This window comes from Haliaeetus leucocephalus, unplaced genomic scaffold, assembly GCF_000737465.1.
Source record: "Haliaeetus leucocephalus isolate CR32 unplaced genomic scaffold, Haliaeetus_leucocephalus-4.0 Scaffold616, whole genome shotgun sequence".
Lineage (NCBI taxonomy): Eukaryota > Metazoa > Chordata > Aves > Accipitriformes > Accipitridae > Haliaeetus > Haliaeetus leucocephalus.
The window spans coordinates 844719-865196 of record NW_010973052.1 but is presented as its reverse complement, the minus strand read 5'-3'; the positions used below and the strand labels follow the sequence as shown (position 1 = coordinate 865196).

The 20478-nt window shown below is 39.5% G+C and overlaps 1 protein-coding gene across 1 annotated transcript in view; it reads left to right on the top strand.

Moving 5' to 3' along the window:
• Window positions 1–970: 970 nt before the first annotated feature.
• Window positions 971–20478, top strand: part of ARHGAP42 (Rho GTPase activating protein 42) — a 182432-nt gene continuing 162924 nt past the window's right edge. Inside the window, exon 1 of the mRNA XM_010578259.1 lies at window positions 971–1037. Within this exon, the coding sequence (XP_010576561.1) occupies window positions 971–1037 (67 nt within the window). The remainder of the gene's footprint in view (window positions 1038–20478) is intronic.

Sequence of the window (20478 nt, the reverse complement as noted above, 5' to 3'; positions counted from 1 at the left end):
AAAGGCTCTGGAACCATAACGACTGTACGCTGGCCACAGTCCTTGGTTGCACTGCTGGCTGGCAATTATTTGGTGGGGTGAAAGTAGCTACATAAAAAAAAATAAAAAGGAAAGTTTGTGACCTTGCTGAGTTTTCTACAGAAAAGCACAGTTTTCCAATGCACATATTTCCATACATTTTACCACCAAGAACCTGAAAAACCTGTTCTCATGTAAATCTGTCATGAAATAATACTACTTTTGGCAAGGCACACTCCTGGGGGAAATTCCCAGTCAAATGAGCAGAGTGATACTGATCTAATGAAAACTATAAAAATGACAGAGAAAAAAAAAAAGTCGGATGACTACTCAAAGGTATACATGCTTGACTTTGGGGGAGAGGTGAAAAGAGGGGGGTAAATAACACACAAAAAAAACCCACAATCAAACAATCAGGCTTTTCTCCCAGAGTCATCTGACTACATGAGGAACCTGCTTAAGGTCACCTCCAAACTCCACCTAAATATTTGCCAACGTTTTCAAAGCTGTGCCTACACGGTGCCCTTAAATCACCAGCACAGGAAACTCGATATGGATTTTCAGTCACTTCAAGTGACAAGAGACCATGAAGTTCAAAGCAGTGGATGAAATACTGTTTTTCTGAAGCTGAACCCTAGAAAAGTGATTGTGGTGGGAGAAAGATCTCTCGGGCGTGAACTCACCTCCCGTCCAATGCAGCTTAACTCCGGGCGCCAGCGAAAGGGACTGTCCCCCTCTCCTGCGCACACTGGCTGTGCTTCCTTCACATCTGGTGTGCGGAACGCGATGCCGGAGGGTGAGCGGCAGCCACCCCTCACTGGCAGGGGGCAGCAAGAAAGGGCTGGCCCATGAAGGAGGATAAGCAGAAGCCAAGGGTGACCATAGTACAGGCGGTGTCCTTACCAACCAGGACACGGTCCTGCTGCACCTGCATGGCAGTCCCACACGCCGCATGGTCCATCCAGACAGCCCAGTCAGAAGCAGCAGAGACAGCACCGGAGTAGAGGCAACACTAAAAGGTAGGTCTGAAGTCCATCCAGAAGACAGCACTGGAGACAATCAACTTCAAATATAAGTCTTAATCCACCCAGGAGACAAGGCCACTACCTACAACACAACTCAGAGAAGAACTGGCTCCCCAGGCATAAGCTTAAGATAAGCTCCTAGACCAATGGGCTGCAACTATGGGTGAAGGTCCCAGGTGAGGCTGGTCAGGGCACTTAAGGCATGTTAGTTCGCTCAAGGAAAAATCAAGTACTAAAGAAGGCTGTACAATCACTAGGAACACTTGCAATTATAAGGACAGGTTACTTGGCTCTAGTCTTTTCAGCGTATGCGCCAAATACACTTTTGATTTATAAATTAAAATATCATTTAAATTAAACAATGAGCTTATCCTAGCCTCCTATTGCTGAAAACAGTAGCTAATATTGATACCCTGACTCCCTCCCATTCAGGTTTTAAGCAATGATACATTAGGGAAATAATGGCAATGTGCACTGATTTACATCCTCTTATCTGCTGGCAGATCTTGCCAACTGGAATTGTGCACTGGGGTCTCACATCAGTGATTGGAAGACATGATGAGGCATTTACAGCTGTCCTTTACCCCATGGTTAGTAAAAGAATAACAGAGACCTGCTTTATTAAACCTGAAGAATACGAGACTGCTTGAGAGGACCTAAGTAATTGCCATAAAGGAAGGAGTTCAAACAAATGCAGGCAGAGGACTTTATAGAATAAAGTTTTTCTGGGAGGGTGCATGTGTGTCTCTGTGTCGAGGGGAAGATAAGTTCTTCTAATTTGAGAAGGGAACAAACAACAGATGACTGGACTACAGTTAAGATTTTTGGATATAAGTAAAATTTTTGAGGAAGACAGGCTAAAGGTAGAAGAATAGAAGGGTTTGGAAATTCATAGGCAGGCTAATGGGCTTACACTGCATTTTGCTGGTTCTTAATTTTCAGCCAAACTTGAGGAGGGAGACTAGGAACCATGAATCTCCAAGAAAAAAATGAGTCAAAGACAATTTCCAGAGGGATGAAGTAGGAGATCTAAAGAGTGCAAGGCCTGTCATGGACACAACTTTAACTTCACCTTCAAGGGACTTTGCTCTTGAAATGGCAGCAACTGTTCTAATTTCAATGTCTAACGCACTCCATGTAATGGATAGGGCGTGCATAGGTTTTTGAAAGGCATTCACAGCAATCAGTATGCTGGGTATGGCAGTGACTAAGCTAAGGATGGATACAAGAATTTGACTCAAGATCCATTTTCTCATTGCTTTTCCTCCAGCATTTTACCATAGAGAGGGAGAACGACTGAGACTTGAGAATAAAGCAAGCAGGCACTTTGTGTCCCTCCTGGAGACTGGCACCTATCCAGCTCCTGAGTCTTCAACCACCAGATAGGCATCAGCAGTGTTGTAATTCTCTTTTCAAGTTGTGGAACCAGAGAGGTGCTGAGGTCACCGAGTCCTGCCAAATCACCTGATGCAACTCAGAATGCAATTGAGTTGTTAATATTGTTGATGTAAATGCTTTAATATCAGGATGTACCAGTTCTGCCAGCAGGCATCTGCCTTTCTTGGCAGTTTGGATCCTCACAAGTGCCTAGTCCTGGATAGACATTTTATCCAAACCTGCACAGGAATACAGGGACAGCACAGGTATCTACCCACAAAGCATGTCCTCAGGGAAATAAGACCATAATTTCCTGCTAGAAGTCCAGCACAGCCTCCAGCTGGATGATACCACTTCCTTCACCTACCTCTGGATGGAAAAGATCAAGCTACTCCCATTTAGTTCATATCTGCATTTTGTTCCAAATAGCTCACTCCTCTAACAACGGGCCAACTTTCTTCACAGACGAGTTACTGGTGTCTGTGGTCCTCTTGGCAGTCAGGGTCATCCCTCCCGGCTTTGTAATTACAGACTGTTGGAGGACTTGGGCTTCATAGGAGCCTTCGGAGTGCTTTGGTGTGAGAGGAGAGGTATGTCTTCCCATCAGCTCAAAGGTCAGGGGATGTATGTAAGGAGGGGAAGCAGCCACCAGGGACATGTGGCAAGAATAATCCGAGCTGGAGGTCTTGGATTCAGCAAGGCACAGGGCTGCCCAACTCTGCAGGGAGTGTTGGGAGATGTGGGATGAACGCTGGGCCTTACAGGGCTGTCAGGGCACTTTCGTACAGTTGTGCATCCAAATCCTTTGGGACCTGGACTGCAGATCGTACTTAATTTCAATGTAAAAATGTATCTAATAAAACAAAACACAATACAAGGGGAAAACTTAAAATCACGCAAGATGCCAAAAAACTCTATGTAAAGGCTGTGTCCCCTAAGAGGGTGCATTCAGATTAATCAATAAGATCCTATTTCTCAGGAATGACTAATAAAGGTTTCTTACTGTAAGGCTCATAATTCTAACACTCAGCAGAGAATGCAGTCACCATCTACTTCAAGGGGAAGTTCAAACCATCTTACTTTGATCGACCAACATTTCTCTCTACTGTGCCAAGGAGGCAGAGAAACAAAGCAAATGAGGAATCTCCACTCATTGCTTGTTGTGAGGAAATACATAACTTGGAAATAAAAACTGGAAAGTCTGAAGATATTACAGTAATAGAGGCCACAAAAACACAAGCTAAAAAGTCTTGTGTTTCTTAAATGAGTCAGACTTCTTGGCAGCCTCCCATGTAAGTGGTGAGCCCAAGACTGTTTACCTCATAAGATAGCAAGCAGATATGACTGCGTAAGTGATGATCAAAGATATAAAATGCCCAACATGAGGTGGCAGCAAGGGACAGTCAAAAGCAGCCAGTCTCAGTGTAATGAAAATATAAGGCAAATAGCCCATGCAGACACTGAGTACACAGGGGTTCAAGGACTGAGAGGGTCACCAAACTGGCAGTAGTACTTCAGGTCTGTACGAATACAAAGAACTCCAGGTGGACTCTGTTTCTCCGTGTGTAGGAATACTTCTTTATATTAAACTTAGCATTGGGATACTAAAGAAAACAGAAAATGTTAAGCATGTAAGCCAAACGCAGCAAAATCATGCCAGCACAGCAGCAATTTTATATACAATTACTGTAGCATATTACAGGTTTGGTAGCTGAATCAGCGAGCTTTCAAAATGGAAACCCATGAAATGTAAATCTGCGTAAAGCTTATTTGCTATCCCACATCGCTGATTTTCTAGAGCTACCAAAATCAGTTAGTGAAGACCTCTGAAAGACATGCTGTTAGACATAGGGTTTTGGTTTATGGTGTGCTTTAATTTTATGGTTTTAACTTTTTGGTTTTCCATGGTAAAGATCACAAGAGCAGTATACTAAGAAAACTTCTTTCTTTGTTGTGGTGGTTCCTTTTGCCCGAATCATCTGATATTTTTCAGAAAAAGGGAAAAACATGTATTTTTCTGGTAGGTGGTATACACCTCCATGGAAAAATCACATTGTTTATTAACATCCCAAGAAGGTGTGACATTCACTGTATTAATGTAGCTCTTGTTGTAGGTAATATTACAAAAACATTTACAAATGTCCATTAAAAAACCCTATAGATACTGTAATTTCTTCTTATAAAGACCAGAGAATGCTTACCAATAGACAGAGAAAAATTTTCTCCTCAGTGTAAACTATTACTTGTTCAGAAACTTTATCTGAATAAGCCAGAGAATACATGTTCAAACTAATTAACATGAAATTGCCAGTTTTTCATAAAAAAATAAAAATAAGTCAATCAGAAACTAGAGATTCCAGCCCGAAATAAATTAAAAACAAACAAACAAAACCCAAACAAAACACCAGAAAACCAAAACCCACACCTGAATCTAGCTATAGCTAAGCAGCTTCAGATGTTACGGGTTTGCATTCATACCAAAAGAAATAATATATCATTGCAGCTGATACATGTAAGGCTCAAACAAACAAGGTTCCCTAATACAGCAGTAGAAGCAGTCATGTTCTTAGTTAATCTTGCCCAAGGGTCATTTTTTATATTTCCTTGAGTCAAAAAATAATGATTTTCTTTCCAATTAGTGTGCACTGTTTTCTATATTCACCAGCTACCATTTTTCTGCTGGTGATCACTGGTTTGATACATGCTGGCCAAGCTGATTCACCTTCAGAACTATCTCATTTAATTTAAGGAAGTGAGAAAATGCCAACAGCTGTAAGAAAGGGATTACCCGAAACACTGAATCTAATTTAACAGAATTGTTCCCCTTCCCCCCATCCCCGAATTTCACAGATAATTGTCAAAATAGCAATGGCATTAAAACTAGTTTCAGGCACAGCAATTCTTTATAGTTATGCCTAATTGTTATGGCAAAAGAAGCAGCAAATTCCCCAGAGTTATAAAAATCACATGATTCTTCAAGAGCAGCCTACAGTTTTTACCAAAGCATTATTTTTTACATAACAGAAGCTAAAAGCAGCTTGACTTTACTGTTCCATGTAATCTATCCTTTTTTCTACATAGTATATATTTGTCATCCTTTCCATGTTTTTTTTTTAAAAAAAACAACAACAAGCAATATAGTCCCTGACCTAAATTACACGGGTTTAGAATACATTAAATGAATTACAAACATTAAAACCATAAAGACATTTTAGGTAAGCTTTCTTAAAACTGCCTGAAAAATTAGGGCAAACGATTGTGTGTGTTGTCACTACAATGAAAGGAGAGCTCACTACCCTAGCTTAATTTCCAGAAACTGCAAGTAGCAGGATAAAAATTGAGGTACCTATACATGCCATTTTAGGAAACGTAACCCAAAAGGTTAGATGATCCTTAATGAAGGAAGCACTTACATTTTACCAGTGAAGTTCTCTATGGTCCTAAACTAGAAGACGCCCAACCCAGTATTTTGATGTACAAGTCCTATAACGCAGTCTTCAAAACTTTTGCCTAAAACACTGCCTAAGTTTCTTTCAGTAAAATTTTCTCCATCTCTCTGGTTTGGTTTCTGCACATCCCCAGGCTACCAACAGGCATGGCAAAGCAGGCCTATAGTTGCTTCTGTGCTAACCCTGACAGAAATAATCATTCATGTGTTTTTTAACAACACAGATCGGTGGTTCAGTGAGGCTAATGCATTAGAGTGGTCCGACTTTATTCCATTTCCCCCCATTTCCTGGCACTGGTATCATTTTTGTGGGGTTACTTCTGTGCTAGCGTGTCTCCCCTGATCCCCTGGGGTCAGACAAAGGTGAGGGCAAAGGAAAGGGCAGAATCACGCAGCCATGGGCAGGGAAGAGTGCTGAACTGCCCCTTGCCACGGAGCGAGCTGCAGTTCAGCTTAGCTGCCACACTAACTATGCTTCTGTATTGCACTGTAGACTTGCATAACAGATACAGACCAAACCGAGTGCTGTACCAACACAGTAAAACTAGTCTTTTCATAAAAGAAAATAAGAAAAGACTAAATTTTTTGCTTTTGCATTTCTTAGGCAATGTCAGTTCAAACTGACAGAGTATTTTCTGAAAAGTAAGGGTATCCAGACTTCCGAGCCCTCCTCAACTTAAAAGAGCTTTAAACTTTTAACCTCCTCTCTCCCTAACGCAACTCTCTCATCTTCCTGAAGCTGTGTTACAACCCCACAGTGCGCACACACAGCTCCAGACATCCCGCACAAGGGGATTTGATTTTGACCTGTGCTCCATCGTGTTCTGTACATTGCTTTCAGGGCCACTGCAGCATTTTTTTTCTTGTATTTAACACAATGCATTAAGCATCCTGAAAAGCAGTCTGTAAAATTTATATAGGATGAATACTTCAATCGCTCTGCTGCTCGCTTTACCACAGGGAAGTCTGTTTTTTCTTCAGTATGAAAGCTTTAGAAAAGTGGGATGGGGACGTTTGTGTCCACTTAGTACTCTTCAGAATTTTTATAGAAAATGCTAACCGGAACACAAGCAGGCATTTCTGAATTTTAAATGCTAGTTGCAGTTTGAATCAGCACAAAATTTATCCTTCATGGGATGAACACTAGCATGATTAAACCAATTCCAGGAGAATGAGTTGCTTTGTAAATATACGATAAAGAAGATGAGCTAGATCCAGGGTTGTTGTTTGTTTGTATTCTTGTAGCACTTACAACCATTCTCTTGTAATAAGCATCCCACACACATTCGCAAAAAGGAGATGATCCTTGACTGAAACAGTTTATAGCTGATGTTAAATTGGAGAAGTGAGAGAATAAAGAGATTATAGGCAAGTGACATAAACAGATATGGAAACAGAAGTCTATGTTGTTTAGTGTGCCTAAGGAGAGTCGAAGATCTACTCCGAAGTAAAAGCAGATACCATCTTTCCAAATATTCTAGATCTGAACTAAAATACTGTTAAGGCACAAATCCACATGGTAAAAAAAACCAAAAAACAACCATCCACCAAAGCTAAAGATCCAGTTGTGAAATGAAATTAATAGTATAGAGGGCAGTGATGTATGAAGAAGTGGGATAAGATGAGAAAGGTAATAGCTAGAAAGCAAGAGATCTGCAGGTGTGTGAAGATACTGCTAACTCAGCATTCTGCTCCCCCACACTTAAGGCCTCCAATCCAGAGAGTGAATCCTAAGAAAACCTGTGATATGATAGAGATCACACCTCAGGCGAAGATGTTTATGTATAATGAAAACAGCTGTTTGTGGGAGGGGAGGAAAAATTTCCAACATGAAGTAACTTACCTTTCATGACTTTCCTGTTAAATAGATAGATGACGTGACCTACTTCTGCCTACAAGGTTGCCCATCACATAGCACCAGAGACCAAGTCCAGGGCACTTCCTCACTGCTAGAACCCACAGTCAGGCCTTCTCTTTGGACTACGTGAGGAAGACAGTCTGTTAGCAGAAGCACTGCAGATTGGCATGTTTCCTCTTGATTTTTGGATGAGAAATACTGTTTCTCTGGCATGTGTCCATCTCTGGTTGTGTTTGGACTCTATCCTGTCTCTCTGCCTCAGCAATCTGAAGCCATAAGGTTACCCTTTCTTTTGAGAAGGCCTAAATTATGTGGTTGGAAGATTCTGCTACTGCCTGGAGGATGTTGTTTCATCATGGGCATTGCTATTCCACTCAGACCTCAAACTGGTTTTCCATGTTTCTGTTATCACAATACTGTATGATTATGGTTCTTGTCGTCTGCTTTATGCAATCATGTTTTTCATAAAATAGAACCTGTTCTCCATTAAAAGGGAATTACATCAGTTTATTTAAGCAGATGAGTGAGAATTGTACAATTTATCCCTAATACTAATCTCTTAACACAGAATCATGTCCACACAATCCCTAACTTTACTGAACTGCCCATCATGATCGTGAAGCTGTACCTCTAAACCTGCACTCAAAAGTTGTGAGTTAGCTCCATGCTCTGCCACAGGCTTCCAACAAGACCTTGAACAAGTCATTTAAGCCACTTGCCTCAGCTCTCTTTCAGAATGGTACCTTACTTTCTCACAGCACTGGTAAGGCAAAGCTGTGTCTGTATAGGCTGACTACCTACTACAGCCACTCTGCTTTTTTCTAATATCCTGTATGACAGATATTATCAAAGCACAGCAGTCTGTCTTTCAAAATAGAGCCTCTAAAACTGTGTGATCCTCATAAAAGACACTTGAACTTATTACACAGTAGCTTCTAAGAGATTTCCAGACATGAGCCTAGGATAAAAGAGCCATTAAAAATATTTGTGTTGCGTAAGTCAAAGACACACTGGTAATTACACTAAAGGCTTGCAAGTGTACAGAATAAAAAAATAAATTATTAAAACTATTGAAAAACTTTACTGCTAGATACATGCACAATAGGGAAGAGTTCAGTTACATATGTGATGGTAGCTTTATAATTTCACAACCTTTCAAATACATAGATAATGGTAATGCTTCAAAATGTTTTCTTGAAAAGACAGACATAATTTGCTATTGTGAAACTCCCTGGCTGCATGAAATCCTACCACTCTTCTCATGAGCCATGAACACAACTCAAAGCTCAGCAGGATTTCTTCCAAATCAGGGTTCCCTCTCCCTTGCACCAGATTGAGATGCAAAAAAACGAATGAGAAAAACTGAACCACATTTTTTCCAAGCACACTGAGTGAGATGTCTCTTTGAAGTGGCAACGGTGTAGGAAGAGGAAACATACTCGTTTGTTCTAGATTCATAAGGTTAACTACTCACTTCGAGAAATCAGTGAAAACCTCTCTCTGCCACAGCAACCAACTGCCCTTACAGAGTTTCGGGCCACAGAAAATTCTTCATCTACAGCAACTTAAACACTCAGATGAAAGAGTTTGAGGTATTTTCTCAACAGAAACTGAAATGCTTGAAAGAAATATTGAAAAAATCTTACTATGTGGAGAAAATACACTTTTTCTTCCAGTAACCCAGTGACTTCAGCAAAAAACGCCAAACTAAGTAATCTCTGGACAAAACCAGGTTATTCAATGAGTATTTGGGGTTAGAATGACAAGACCAAAGTCATAGATGTTTACAAAGCTAAAATGATTAGATTCAAAGCCCACTGAAAACCGTCAGAACTTCCCTTGATTTCAATAGGTTTTCAATTAGGCCCAATTAAGCTTACCCTTTGAAAAGACAAATAAAAATGTGGATGACCAAGACCTCACAGCATTGCAACACAAATGTTAGGATTTCAATTATGTTTTCAGTTCTCAGGGAATCTGATAAATTCCCCATGGCTAGGAGCTATCAGTAAGAGAGAAAACGGGACAATTCAGAAAGATGATGTAATCTAGAGATATCATAGCCCGAAAAACAGGAGATAGATAGGCAGAACTTTGAGAGATTTTCTACTTTACACACAACTGATATTACTTAGGAACAAGGATGGACTAGACAATCTTCTATGAAAAAAAGCAAGTGCTCTATTATTTATAGCTTTTAAGAATAAATGAGATTATTCCAACATTTAAGTAACCTTATAACTAGCCGTTTTTCCTAGTCTAACCTGAATTTCTCATGCTGCAATTTAAACCAATTACCTTTTGTCTATCTAAACTGAACATGTAAAACAGATACTCCCTCCTCTTTGAAGTAGTCTTGTATCACCCCTCAGTATTCTCTCTGTATACAATGCAGGCTACCTTCTTTCAACATTTCCTCTTGTTTCCTAGATCTCTGATCATTATCACTGCTCCCTGTTTATCCCTCTCCACCTAGTCCACATCCTTCTTGAAACACCATACCTGTAAAGAGGACAAAGTAGTCCAGCCCAGAGCTTATTGTTATAATGGAGCTGCTACAAAACATGCCTTTTTGTAATGATAAAACATTGTTAACTCAATTTCACCTTGTGAATCTGCTATAACCTCAAGATTTATGTAAAACTTCTATTTAAACAGTTGGTCCTTATCCTGTATTTGCATATAAGTGTGGAACATTGCACTTATATTTATTGAATGAATAACTTTTTTCAGGCCTTTTTTTTTCCTCAGGCCACTTCTTCACTGGAACTACAGACCAGTTCTCAATACACCTGCAGAACTTTGCACCTTAGTTTCATCCACAAATTTAATAGAAATATTTTTTGCCCAAAAGGTTACTGGAAAAGTGGATTATTTTTGTAAACTGGATGATAAATCTGTTAAATCCTTTGAACATATAAAGAACAAATTTTATTTTAAAGGGTAGCCTATTCTTTCACAGCAGAATTTATTTTAGATACGGTTCTGACTCCTGGGAAATAATACAGAATTATCTTTAGGGGTGACCATTAAAGGACAAATGTTATCATTCTAATGAAACAAAGATTGCAAAAGTAGTTGAATAGGGCAAGAGTCTTCAGAAAAGCAGATTTCAGCAAACAGGGAGATGGTAAGTAAGTCATTTTCTGGAAGAAATTGAAGAAGAATGGAGTACAGGTAGGATTACTGAAAGATTATTTTGTAAACCCAACTATTCCACAGCAAAAGACAGATAGTAGGAGTAGCAGAGACCATTATGGCTCCATTGAGAGCTCTTCAATAACTTCAAACAGTGAAGAATGAATCATACAAAAACTGAAAGCCAGGATGAACATAAAAGACCAAGGACATATTGATAAAAGCTAAGTTGTGAGGGCATGTAAAGTGGCATAAAGGATTGTATGAAAAAGTTTTAGAAGTAAGAAGAAGACAAAGGGAATAGTGATGACATTACTTAGAAACAAAAGATGCTGAGAAAGTGAAAATACCTAGAAGATGGGATTTGTCAAACATGGAAAATATTCAGCTTGTTTAGTTTCTTCTTTCAACAGAGTAAGCGGACTACTAAATAAAAAGGTGCAATAAACTTTGACATTAGCTTAGTTTTAAAATGTTGGCCTGCACTGGCATCCTAAAGCACAAGGCTAATGAGTCTTAGCATAAAAAGGCTATACAAGCAGCTGGAAAAAATTCACTTTCCAACAAGTAGTTTTCAGTAGCTCCCTGTCATGCTGCGAGAACATTGCACAACTCCCAAAGAGATCTTTCCAAATTCCAATTTTCATTTATCAAAACCAGTCATGATGAAATGGAAAATACTGTTGGTGAAAGGATTAGAATTTAAAATTATATTGACAAATCAGTAAGATAACTAGCTTCATCTGACTGGGTTTGGACCAAATAAAAGAACAAAGTAATTTGCAATTGTGAGAAAATACAATACAGAATACACAAGACACGGAATGAGAAATATTTAGCTAGATGGTGGGAACAGAAATGGGCTAGGGTTACAGTGATTTATACAGTGATGTTCTTCCAAAGAGCCATCTCCTTCCAGGATGCAATAATAGGAAAGATAACTAATCCTACAAATTCAGCTTTGGTGAGTCCTCACGGGAAATTCTGTGTCCTGTTTAGGAACCGCATGTGCAGCAAGAAACTAGAGTGAATTCTGATTTTTTTTTAAAAAGAGCAAGCATTTTTTAAAAAAAGAATGAGTTTTTTTTTTAAAAAAAGAACAAAAAACAGTGAGTTTGTTTGGTCTAGAAAAGGAGATATAGAAGACATGGTAAAAATGTCAGAAAAAGGACCGTAATCAATTGTTATTCATGTCCAAGGGAGAAGAAAAAGACAAAATACAACTGACAGCAAAGATTACGGTTGAAGAAGCATTTCAGCAGGGTGGTGAAACACCAGAAGATACTATCTGAAGGAACTAAGACAATATCCTTATTGAGAACATCAATAGGCAGTTGAGTTCTTTCTCAGGGATGGTTTAGGTACACTTGTTAGAGCCTTGGAGAGAAAATTCATACTGCATGTTCCCTTTGATCCTCTCTAGCCTTAAATTTCTGTATTTTCACAGGAAGACATACTGAATTAAAAACGTGGGGAAGAGGAGGAAGGGAAAGTCATTACAATAAACAAATTACACAATATTCCTTTTCCAATACTAGGAGGAGAGAGCAACAAAATACATAATCTTTATCAACATCTAATTTAATTTTAGAATTCCAGATTAGGAACATCTGCTCTCTAAGGTAGCTGTCTTCAGCCAGTATCATTTGCGTAATTACAATGTAGACAAGGACCACATGCAAGTGACTCTACATTGAATAGCAAACAGACAAGCAGGAACTTCAGCTGCAGCTTAATTTCCCATGGCTCTGAGCAACATCAGATAGTTTTCTGGGCCATGTGTACAATAGGTTGAGGACATTTAAACAGGTATCTTCTCTCCCTCTTCTCCCAAATATGGGTTTATTATTGAGTAATGCTCCATTTTAAGTTACTGATATGAAAAATGAAATCTGGATTGGCTTACATAATAGCAAACTTAATTTCAACGCTTCCAAACTATTTTCCATTTTGAGTCTTTATCAGTTCCATGAAGAATTACCCAGGTTAGCTACAATACCTTAATTTAATAGTTTTTTAGAAGTGCAACTTGTTTATTTTTAAATATATTTGTAATGTATCTGACATGACTATCAATACATTTCTGGTTATACACTCTATGAAACTGCTACTAAGAAAAAGCAGTTACAACAAAAAAATGTGTACTTTTTTTTTTTTTAAAGAAATGCAAAACCAACAGGACTTTAACTCAAACAAAACCAGTTACCATGTAGATTATAGTACAAGGAAACATAGCTATTCCACTATCTACAGGAGGGCTACCCTGTTGTTCCCTTAATGTAATGAAAACATTATGAATTAAACAAAAAATGAAACACTGATGAGAAGAGGACAGAGTTCAAAGAAAGTCCACATTTCCCTTGTTCACGTGAAGATCTATTGTGCATTCATGGATGGAGCCATGAAAAACAGACTTCACTTATTATTTGATTTGGTTTTATACTAAAACAAGAAGCACTTTCCTACTTTTGGCAGTAAACACTTCAATATCTTGGAAATTATAATGTAACTCGCATATTTCAGAGGAAGAAGGGAAAAACCCACGTCATAGCAGTTATCAATTATACAGTAAATGGAAAAAATGCTAAAAACAGAGTTCCCATATAAAGGAAGAATAAGAGTATGTTTAGCTAAAATATTCTTGGGGAATTTAATGTTGCACTATATATCTTTTATACATTTTGAGATCTACTGAAATAGTTATCCCTAATTTATTCTGGTATGATCATTTTGCTGTAAATCCTCAAGGGGACACTGTTATTCTACAATAGGTATTTTAGTAAACTTCCAAGTGTAGCCAAGTTTATGGAAGTAACTTGCTTCTGGCCCATTAATCTGCCTCATTGTCCCTACCTGTAAGAAGAAAAATATATTTCACTGCATGAATTTTGTTCTAAACCCAACCCTAGACACCCAAAGTCATAGCCTGTGTCTTTCGCCCTAGGACTGGTACTCAATGGCTTTCACATAAATTGCTTGAGTAGTTTTTAGAAAAGAACGCGACTAGAACACATCCTTGTAGGCTTTAATCACTAGGCACAGAAATTATGTTGCACTTAGATGCCATAAAGAATACCTTTTTCCTAGATTCAAGCAGAACTCATAAACTCAAAACTACTTAGCCCTATCAAGACCTAGGCACTTCCACACCTGCAAAAAAGCAGAGCTTTAGGTAACAGAGAGAGTTACAAAGGTATTCAGGTAAACAAATTATTGATTTAGTTTCTGGTTTACCTACCTCCATAAACACATACTGAGATCAATGAAAAAATACTTAAAGATTTACTTCAAAATGGCATTTGTTAGGTATTCTCTCAGTCTTGAATTGCATTACTTTCTAAGTAAACTTTTCTGTAATTAAAGTTAGTTTTCAGGGGAAAGATCACTTTGGTAAACCAGTAGTTCATGTGTCATCCAACACTTCTATCACAGTGTTTAACTTGGCCAAGTCCAGATTTATCTTTTGGAACTGAATCCAGCCTTTTACTTGGCAAAATGCTTTCACTGCTTTATGACTGCCAAGAGCCTTGTAAGTCTTGCCCTTTGGACGGGCATATCAACTGTGTTCTGTCCGCACCGGGAAGTATTAGCAATAGGCCTGCCCTGCTTGTTACAAGTGCCCACCGTCAAGAGTTGTTACTGGAGTCAGCTCGTTTCTCACACTTGCTCTGCTAGGGTGGACCTAGCAGATCTCAATGCTCCCAGAAAAAAATAGATTACGCTGTATCATAAAAAGACTTCCTGATCTTTTTTTTTTCCAGTTATCTGCTCAGCCAATCTAAATGCAAATTACATACTAGAGAGTACTGAATGCTGAAGACCTAAATCTTCCAGTGAATGGAAACTAATGTGAAACATCCCAGAGCTCTTGGTCCTACTGACCTGTGTCATACCTTACTGACAGACATGGCAAGAATAAACTAGTCTGTTTTTCCACTGAGTTAAACAGGATGCAAGCTACAATTACTACTTCAAATTTACAAATAGTGAGGTATGAAGGTTAGTCAGAAATTAATAAAGACCTTTCCCTTAAATATCTTACATACCTGCAAATCATACTATGAAACTACTAGCTGGAGAAAATGATGCCATCTCACCAGCCTGTATTCGTAGATCTGGTTCTGCTCCTGAGAACCAAGAAGACTAGCAAAGGCTCTATGCATGATCCTCTACCAGTTGCCATCTCCTGATGTCTGTTACCACTACACAGTATGGCTGCAATTGCCAGCTATCTAGTTTCCATACAGTGGGGGGACACATGATAAAGAAGACAGCAGACATGTCTGTCGGCTCTCCTTCTCTTGCTAAGCTTTCTGTGGCATCCCTTCTACCATAATCTTCCAAAGTGACTGAGCTTCCTTCAGATATCTTCTGTTATTCCTGGCTCTCAACGTCTATACAGTCTGCAGTAATCAGAGAAATCCACTTTGACCCAAACATTGTATAAAGGTGTTAGCACAGGGCTGAGCAGAATACGCCCTGCCTTTTAGCTCATCTAGCACCACATAATCATCCAGTTCTTATCTGGTGCAAACTTGCAGCCAGCCCACGAAGGACAGGACCAAAATTTGCTTACATCTGCCTATAGCCTGTTTCTTCTTTCATGTTTAAAGTGGTACAAGTGACAAGACTAGTAAGGATGGCAACCACTTCTGGAAACAGATTCTGGATGTGAAAGAATAATTTTGGATATCAATGTTAAAACTGAGTTTCTTGCTTTTCACCTTGATGATGATTTTTAGAGCTCCATTGTTTACTTATATTCAATAAACTACAGTAAATAAAGTATCTAAGTTACCTACAGGATAATACAGGCAAGAGGCTATAACAGAATCCCAGCAAAGAATACATGAATCAAATTTCAGTTAAGATGTTACATCTACTACCTCTCAGATGCTTTGTTTCCAGTGTGAAAACTAAAGCATGGGGGTACTTCCCAGTAGTATACAGACACAGAGAGTGATCCAAAGACTTTTCATGCTGAGTGGAGCTCCCTAAAGCTGTCAAGAAGAAATGTGAGGCAAGGCACTGCCTGAAGGTTCACCCCTCTAGAGATAGACACTGTGAATCAAGACTGCAGGTACTTAACATCTAGCTTTCCCACTTTGTAGGCAAATGCTTTAGCTACTAAGATATACAAATGAAACTGGCAGTCCTCCTTACCTTGCTGTGATTTTTAAGATGCCACATCTACTGCTTCATGTAGAATGCTGAGCAGCCTTCATCTGCTCAGTCACTTGTACTGTATCAATCCCATCTGGGATTTGGGAGCTCCTTGTCTAAGTGTCTGTAACTCACATGGTTTTAGGCACCTACTTCTTCAGGTAAATGGTATTTTGAGCATACCAGAAGGCAGAACCACAGCCAGTTAGGGAATATTCAGGTTCAGCAGAGAAGTACCCAGGAGGCTTAAGCAAACGCAGCATAAGAGTTACTAAACATGATTTTTAATTTCAGCTTTGAACTTCCCTGTTTGGAGCTTCTCCAAACCATTTGGGGGTAGCTCAGGTATTAAAAAGACTACAGTTTTTTTCAAGAAATATTATTGATCTGTAGTTATCAATTACAATCTGAAACACTGATAGGAATGCACATGTGAGTAGACCTTTGTGCGCAGAGACCAATACCTCAGGATAACATGATCTGTACATACTAAATTACATGGTTTGGCTTCTAAACTATGATTTCGGCTAGCTATACTCCTCCTCTGACAATGTTAATTTGCAGTAAAAAAAGCCCAAAGCAATAACCAAACAGAACCCATTGGCAGCTCTATCATTTCACAATCAGTTAACAACACGGAGATTGTATTCCAAACAGAGACAGTAGTATCATTTTCAGTTTATACATACAAGGAATTATGAAACTTAGACTTCCCTGGTTCATTTTTATTTATTTTAATTTTTTTTTTAATTTATCACTGCTTAGCATCTAGAATCTTAATTTAATAAGGAGAATCTGAAAACTTTTAATAGCATTTATCCTAGCAAGCTACTGGGAATCTTGACAATTCCCATGAAGAAACCAATGGGAAACTTAGATAATACAGGATCTTTAGAGAAGCTAAAATGAATTCAAATACTCTATAAATAATTGCTCGAGTGGGGTTTTCTATGCAGTTAATATTGTCTATGTTATATAGGTACAGAGGTAATCTTGTACCCTTGAGCAGTTCAAGTGGACTTACAAGCATTAATGTGCTTGCATTCTTTTGCCTGTAATCCCACACTCTCTCAAGGGAAAGCAGCAGTTTTCAGAAGACACAGCAATGCCACACAGCTCTATAAGTAATTTTCCCATAGTTGTGTACATTGAGGCAGAAGAAACAACAAGGGAAGTTGGCAGAGTCTCTATTCTAAAATATTTCCCTCTAGATAAGAGACACTCACGGTCCTTGTCTGCATTAACTGCTAAATTAACAGCATCTAACAGAGCTAGGTAGAGGCGTAATGTTGAAGACTGACTGTGCAGCCATTTCCTCACTGTACAGGTAGGGGACATAGACTGCAGTAAGCATTACCAATACACACCTCTCCTTTCCTCTTCCAGGCAACCTAGCTAATAGGACCATGATAAGAATATGCCCCAGGCATCCTCTAGAGTCAGAGTAGGGCCATTGATTGGAAATTGTAGTTCAGTGTTTACATTTAGGATGAAAGAGAAATCTACAGTAATTGATCTGACCTCCCTAACATGTAAGATTTTAGGATAAGCTTAGAATAACAAACATAGAAGTGGCTGAAACAGGACAAAGCTCCCCAGGGTTCAGAAGAAAAAGTATCTCACTTTTCATTCATCTATTCACAGCTAGTGATAACATCAGGCTAACTCATTTACTAGAGCCTTCTATTTAAGGGAGTGGTGCTTCTACCTACTTAGGTGTCTAAATGAGTTTTCATTTGGTATAGTTCACCCTTTTGTAGCATACTGTTAGTTTTCAAGACACTTTTTGGTACATCTAAGCTTCTCCCCAGTTTCTCCCATCTTTTGAAGTCCTGAAACCTAGTGTTGCTACTAGGGCCCTGTACTAGAATCTTCTCTGGGAAAGAAGAGGAAGAAGAAGAAAAGACAAATACGGTTTATTCCTGCTCACTATAAAGCTTGGATCTTTTACACTTCCCAAATATACCTTCAAATACCCTGTTTTCTTTACGAAGCAACAAATTACAGAGTTGCACCTAACTCCAACACAAAACACATACTAAGACTTACCTTCTCATCGAGATATTTTTTTTTGTTAGTTAACCTCTCTGCAGGTGTGCCAAATCACTCATTTACCAGCTCCTCCTTCAGATGCAGCCATAAATACTCATTAAGCTCACAGGTTAGCTACAAACCTTTTCTCTACCAGTGAAAAATGATGTAGGGTTGGGTGTACAGCTGATCACATATTGTTTTATGAAATAAAGATCATTCATAGCAGATCTATTGCCTTAAAAATAAAAGCTTTTTCTGAAAAAAAAGAGAATGGTAGTACCTGTGAACTAGTAGGATTTTTACATGATATTTGATACACTGTATGCTGGGAAATACTCAGTTCAGCTAAGAAGGATGTGAGTTATTCTGAGAAACACACAGCACCAGTTAAATGGATAATGGTAAGTTACCTGGAGGGGCGATGTCAGGCTGGACAGAAGTTCTTAGTAAATGTTGCTGAGTACACTATTAGTATTGGTCTCATTAATATTTCCATTCATGATCCTGATACCAAAAGCAGCAATGTGGTTACGGAACTTCTGAAGAGGAGAACATTGCATAGTAAGAAATGATTCATCTTGATGACCAGAATAATTGCTCTGAACTAAAATGCTAAGTACATGTTTTTGGGACCAAGGACTATTTCTGCTCTAACTTTGGAGTCTGCTGGTTGAAAACAGAGGAAAAGAAACATCTAAGTGACTTAGTGAAGCAACAGAAATAATTTCACCATGAAATAGACAAATACAATCTTCATCAAAGGCATTTAGTGCAGTAGCCTAGTCATTAACATGGCTGAACAAGATCTTGTGTATAATTTCAGTAAACCATGATCAAGTAAGATGAAATCAAGCTTAGAGATCTAGACAAGAACCATGAGAATAAGGAAGGAAATTAATATTTTATGACAGAAAGCTTTGATTTATTTAGCTGTCATACGGAAGGCTTAGAGATGACACTATTGCATTCTAGAACTACATCAAAGTATAAACATGACAGAAGACAAAGAATCTTTTCAGCTACAGATGATGCTGAAAGAAGAACAAGTATGCCTAAAATGACTCTGTGAATATATGTAGGCTGAAAAATAGGTTTTTAATAATCAGAAAATTTTTATTTGGAACATCCTTCCAGTAGTTCAACTGGATTCTAAATGAAGTTTATTAGTTTACAAGTGAGATTACATGCTACTGCCTGAAAAAGCAAGGAAATAAACTTGTTAACCCAACAGTCTTCTCCAGTCTTATTCTTCCTATTATCAGAAAATGAATTTGTCTCAGGCAACATGTTGATAAGCAGTTTTGTGATCACTGTGAATTAAAAGTCTTCAGTGGGTCCACTAATATCAACATTGACAGCTAGCTCAGAGATTGTCCTGTGGGCAGGAACTCTCATGCTTGTAAAAACGGACAATTATTATTTTTTTCACTTCAACAAATTCCACAGGCCACATGGTTAGAAATTGCAGCCCCTTTTCTGCATTTCTGACACTCACAAATATCTATTGTGAATATGGACAAGCAAGTTTTGACAAACAGTTAAAAAGTGTGAAGAGCACAAATTGCATCAGGGAAGTACAACAGGCAGCGGCTTTGAGCTTCCCCCACTTTCGCATTAAACTGTGTAAATACGGAGACTGTGAATGATTTGGGAGGAGCATGTGCATGGCTAACAGAGAAGCATCGTGGTCTTCTTGAAAGCTATTTTTGGCATGCAGTGGGCTATCCTGAAATACAATTATTTTATGGCCAGTCTCGACGGCTGTTTCCAGCGGCGTTACTGCTGACTTGAAGGTGTGTTTACAGACAGCTCTCCTCAAACCCAGTACGTACATTTGTATACATACTTGCATCCTGACACGGTATGTCTGGAGAAACCACTCCAGATAAACACAGAGGAAGCATCCAAAGTGCTTGTGTTTACTGGGATGAGCCCACTCAACGTCCTTGGGAAAACACAACTTCGCTGCAGTAACCGGGCTTGCAGCTTCCTGATGCTCCTCCGTCCTGATGGACGGGTTTGGGCCAGCCGTATCCCCTCACAGCAACCAGCTGCCACGGCAGCACACCGACGTTCCTCTCTTTTCTATGTCCTCGGCCTCCACCTCCCTCTCTCCTGCTCCTTGACGCTTCGCTGCCCTCTCCCCTCGCTCTCCACCTCCCCCGCAGCACTGCCCGGCCACAGGCCCGCACACGCAGCCAGGCAGGCCGGCCCGGGCCGTACCGGGGTGCCACGGAAGATCCCCTGGCAGAGCAGGGGCGCTCGGGCCGGCTGCCCGAGGCCCGGGCACCCGCTGCTCCTCCGGCTGAGGCAGGAGGCGCTTGGCTGGCAGCTGCCAAAGGCGGGCTGCGCTCCTCCGCGCCAGCCTCCGACGCAAACCCGCCTCCCCCCAGCGCGCGGTCTCCAGCGCCCCCGAG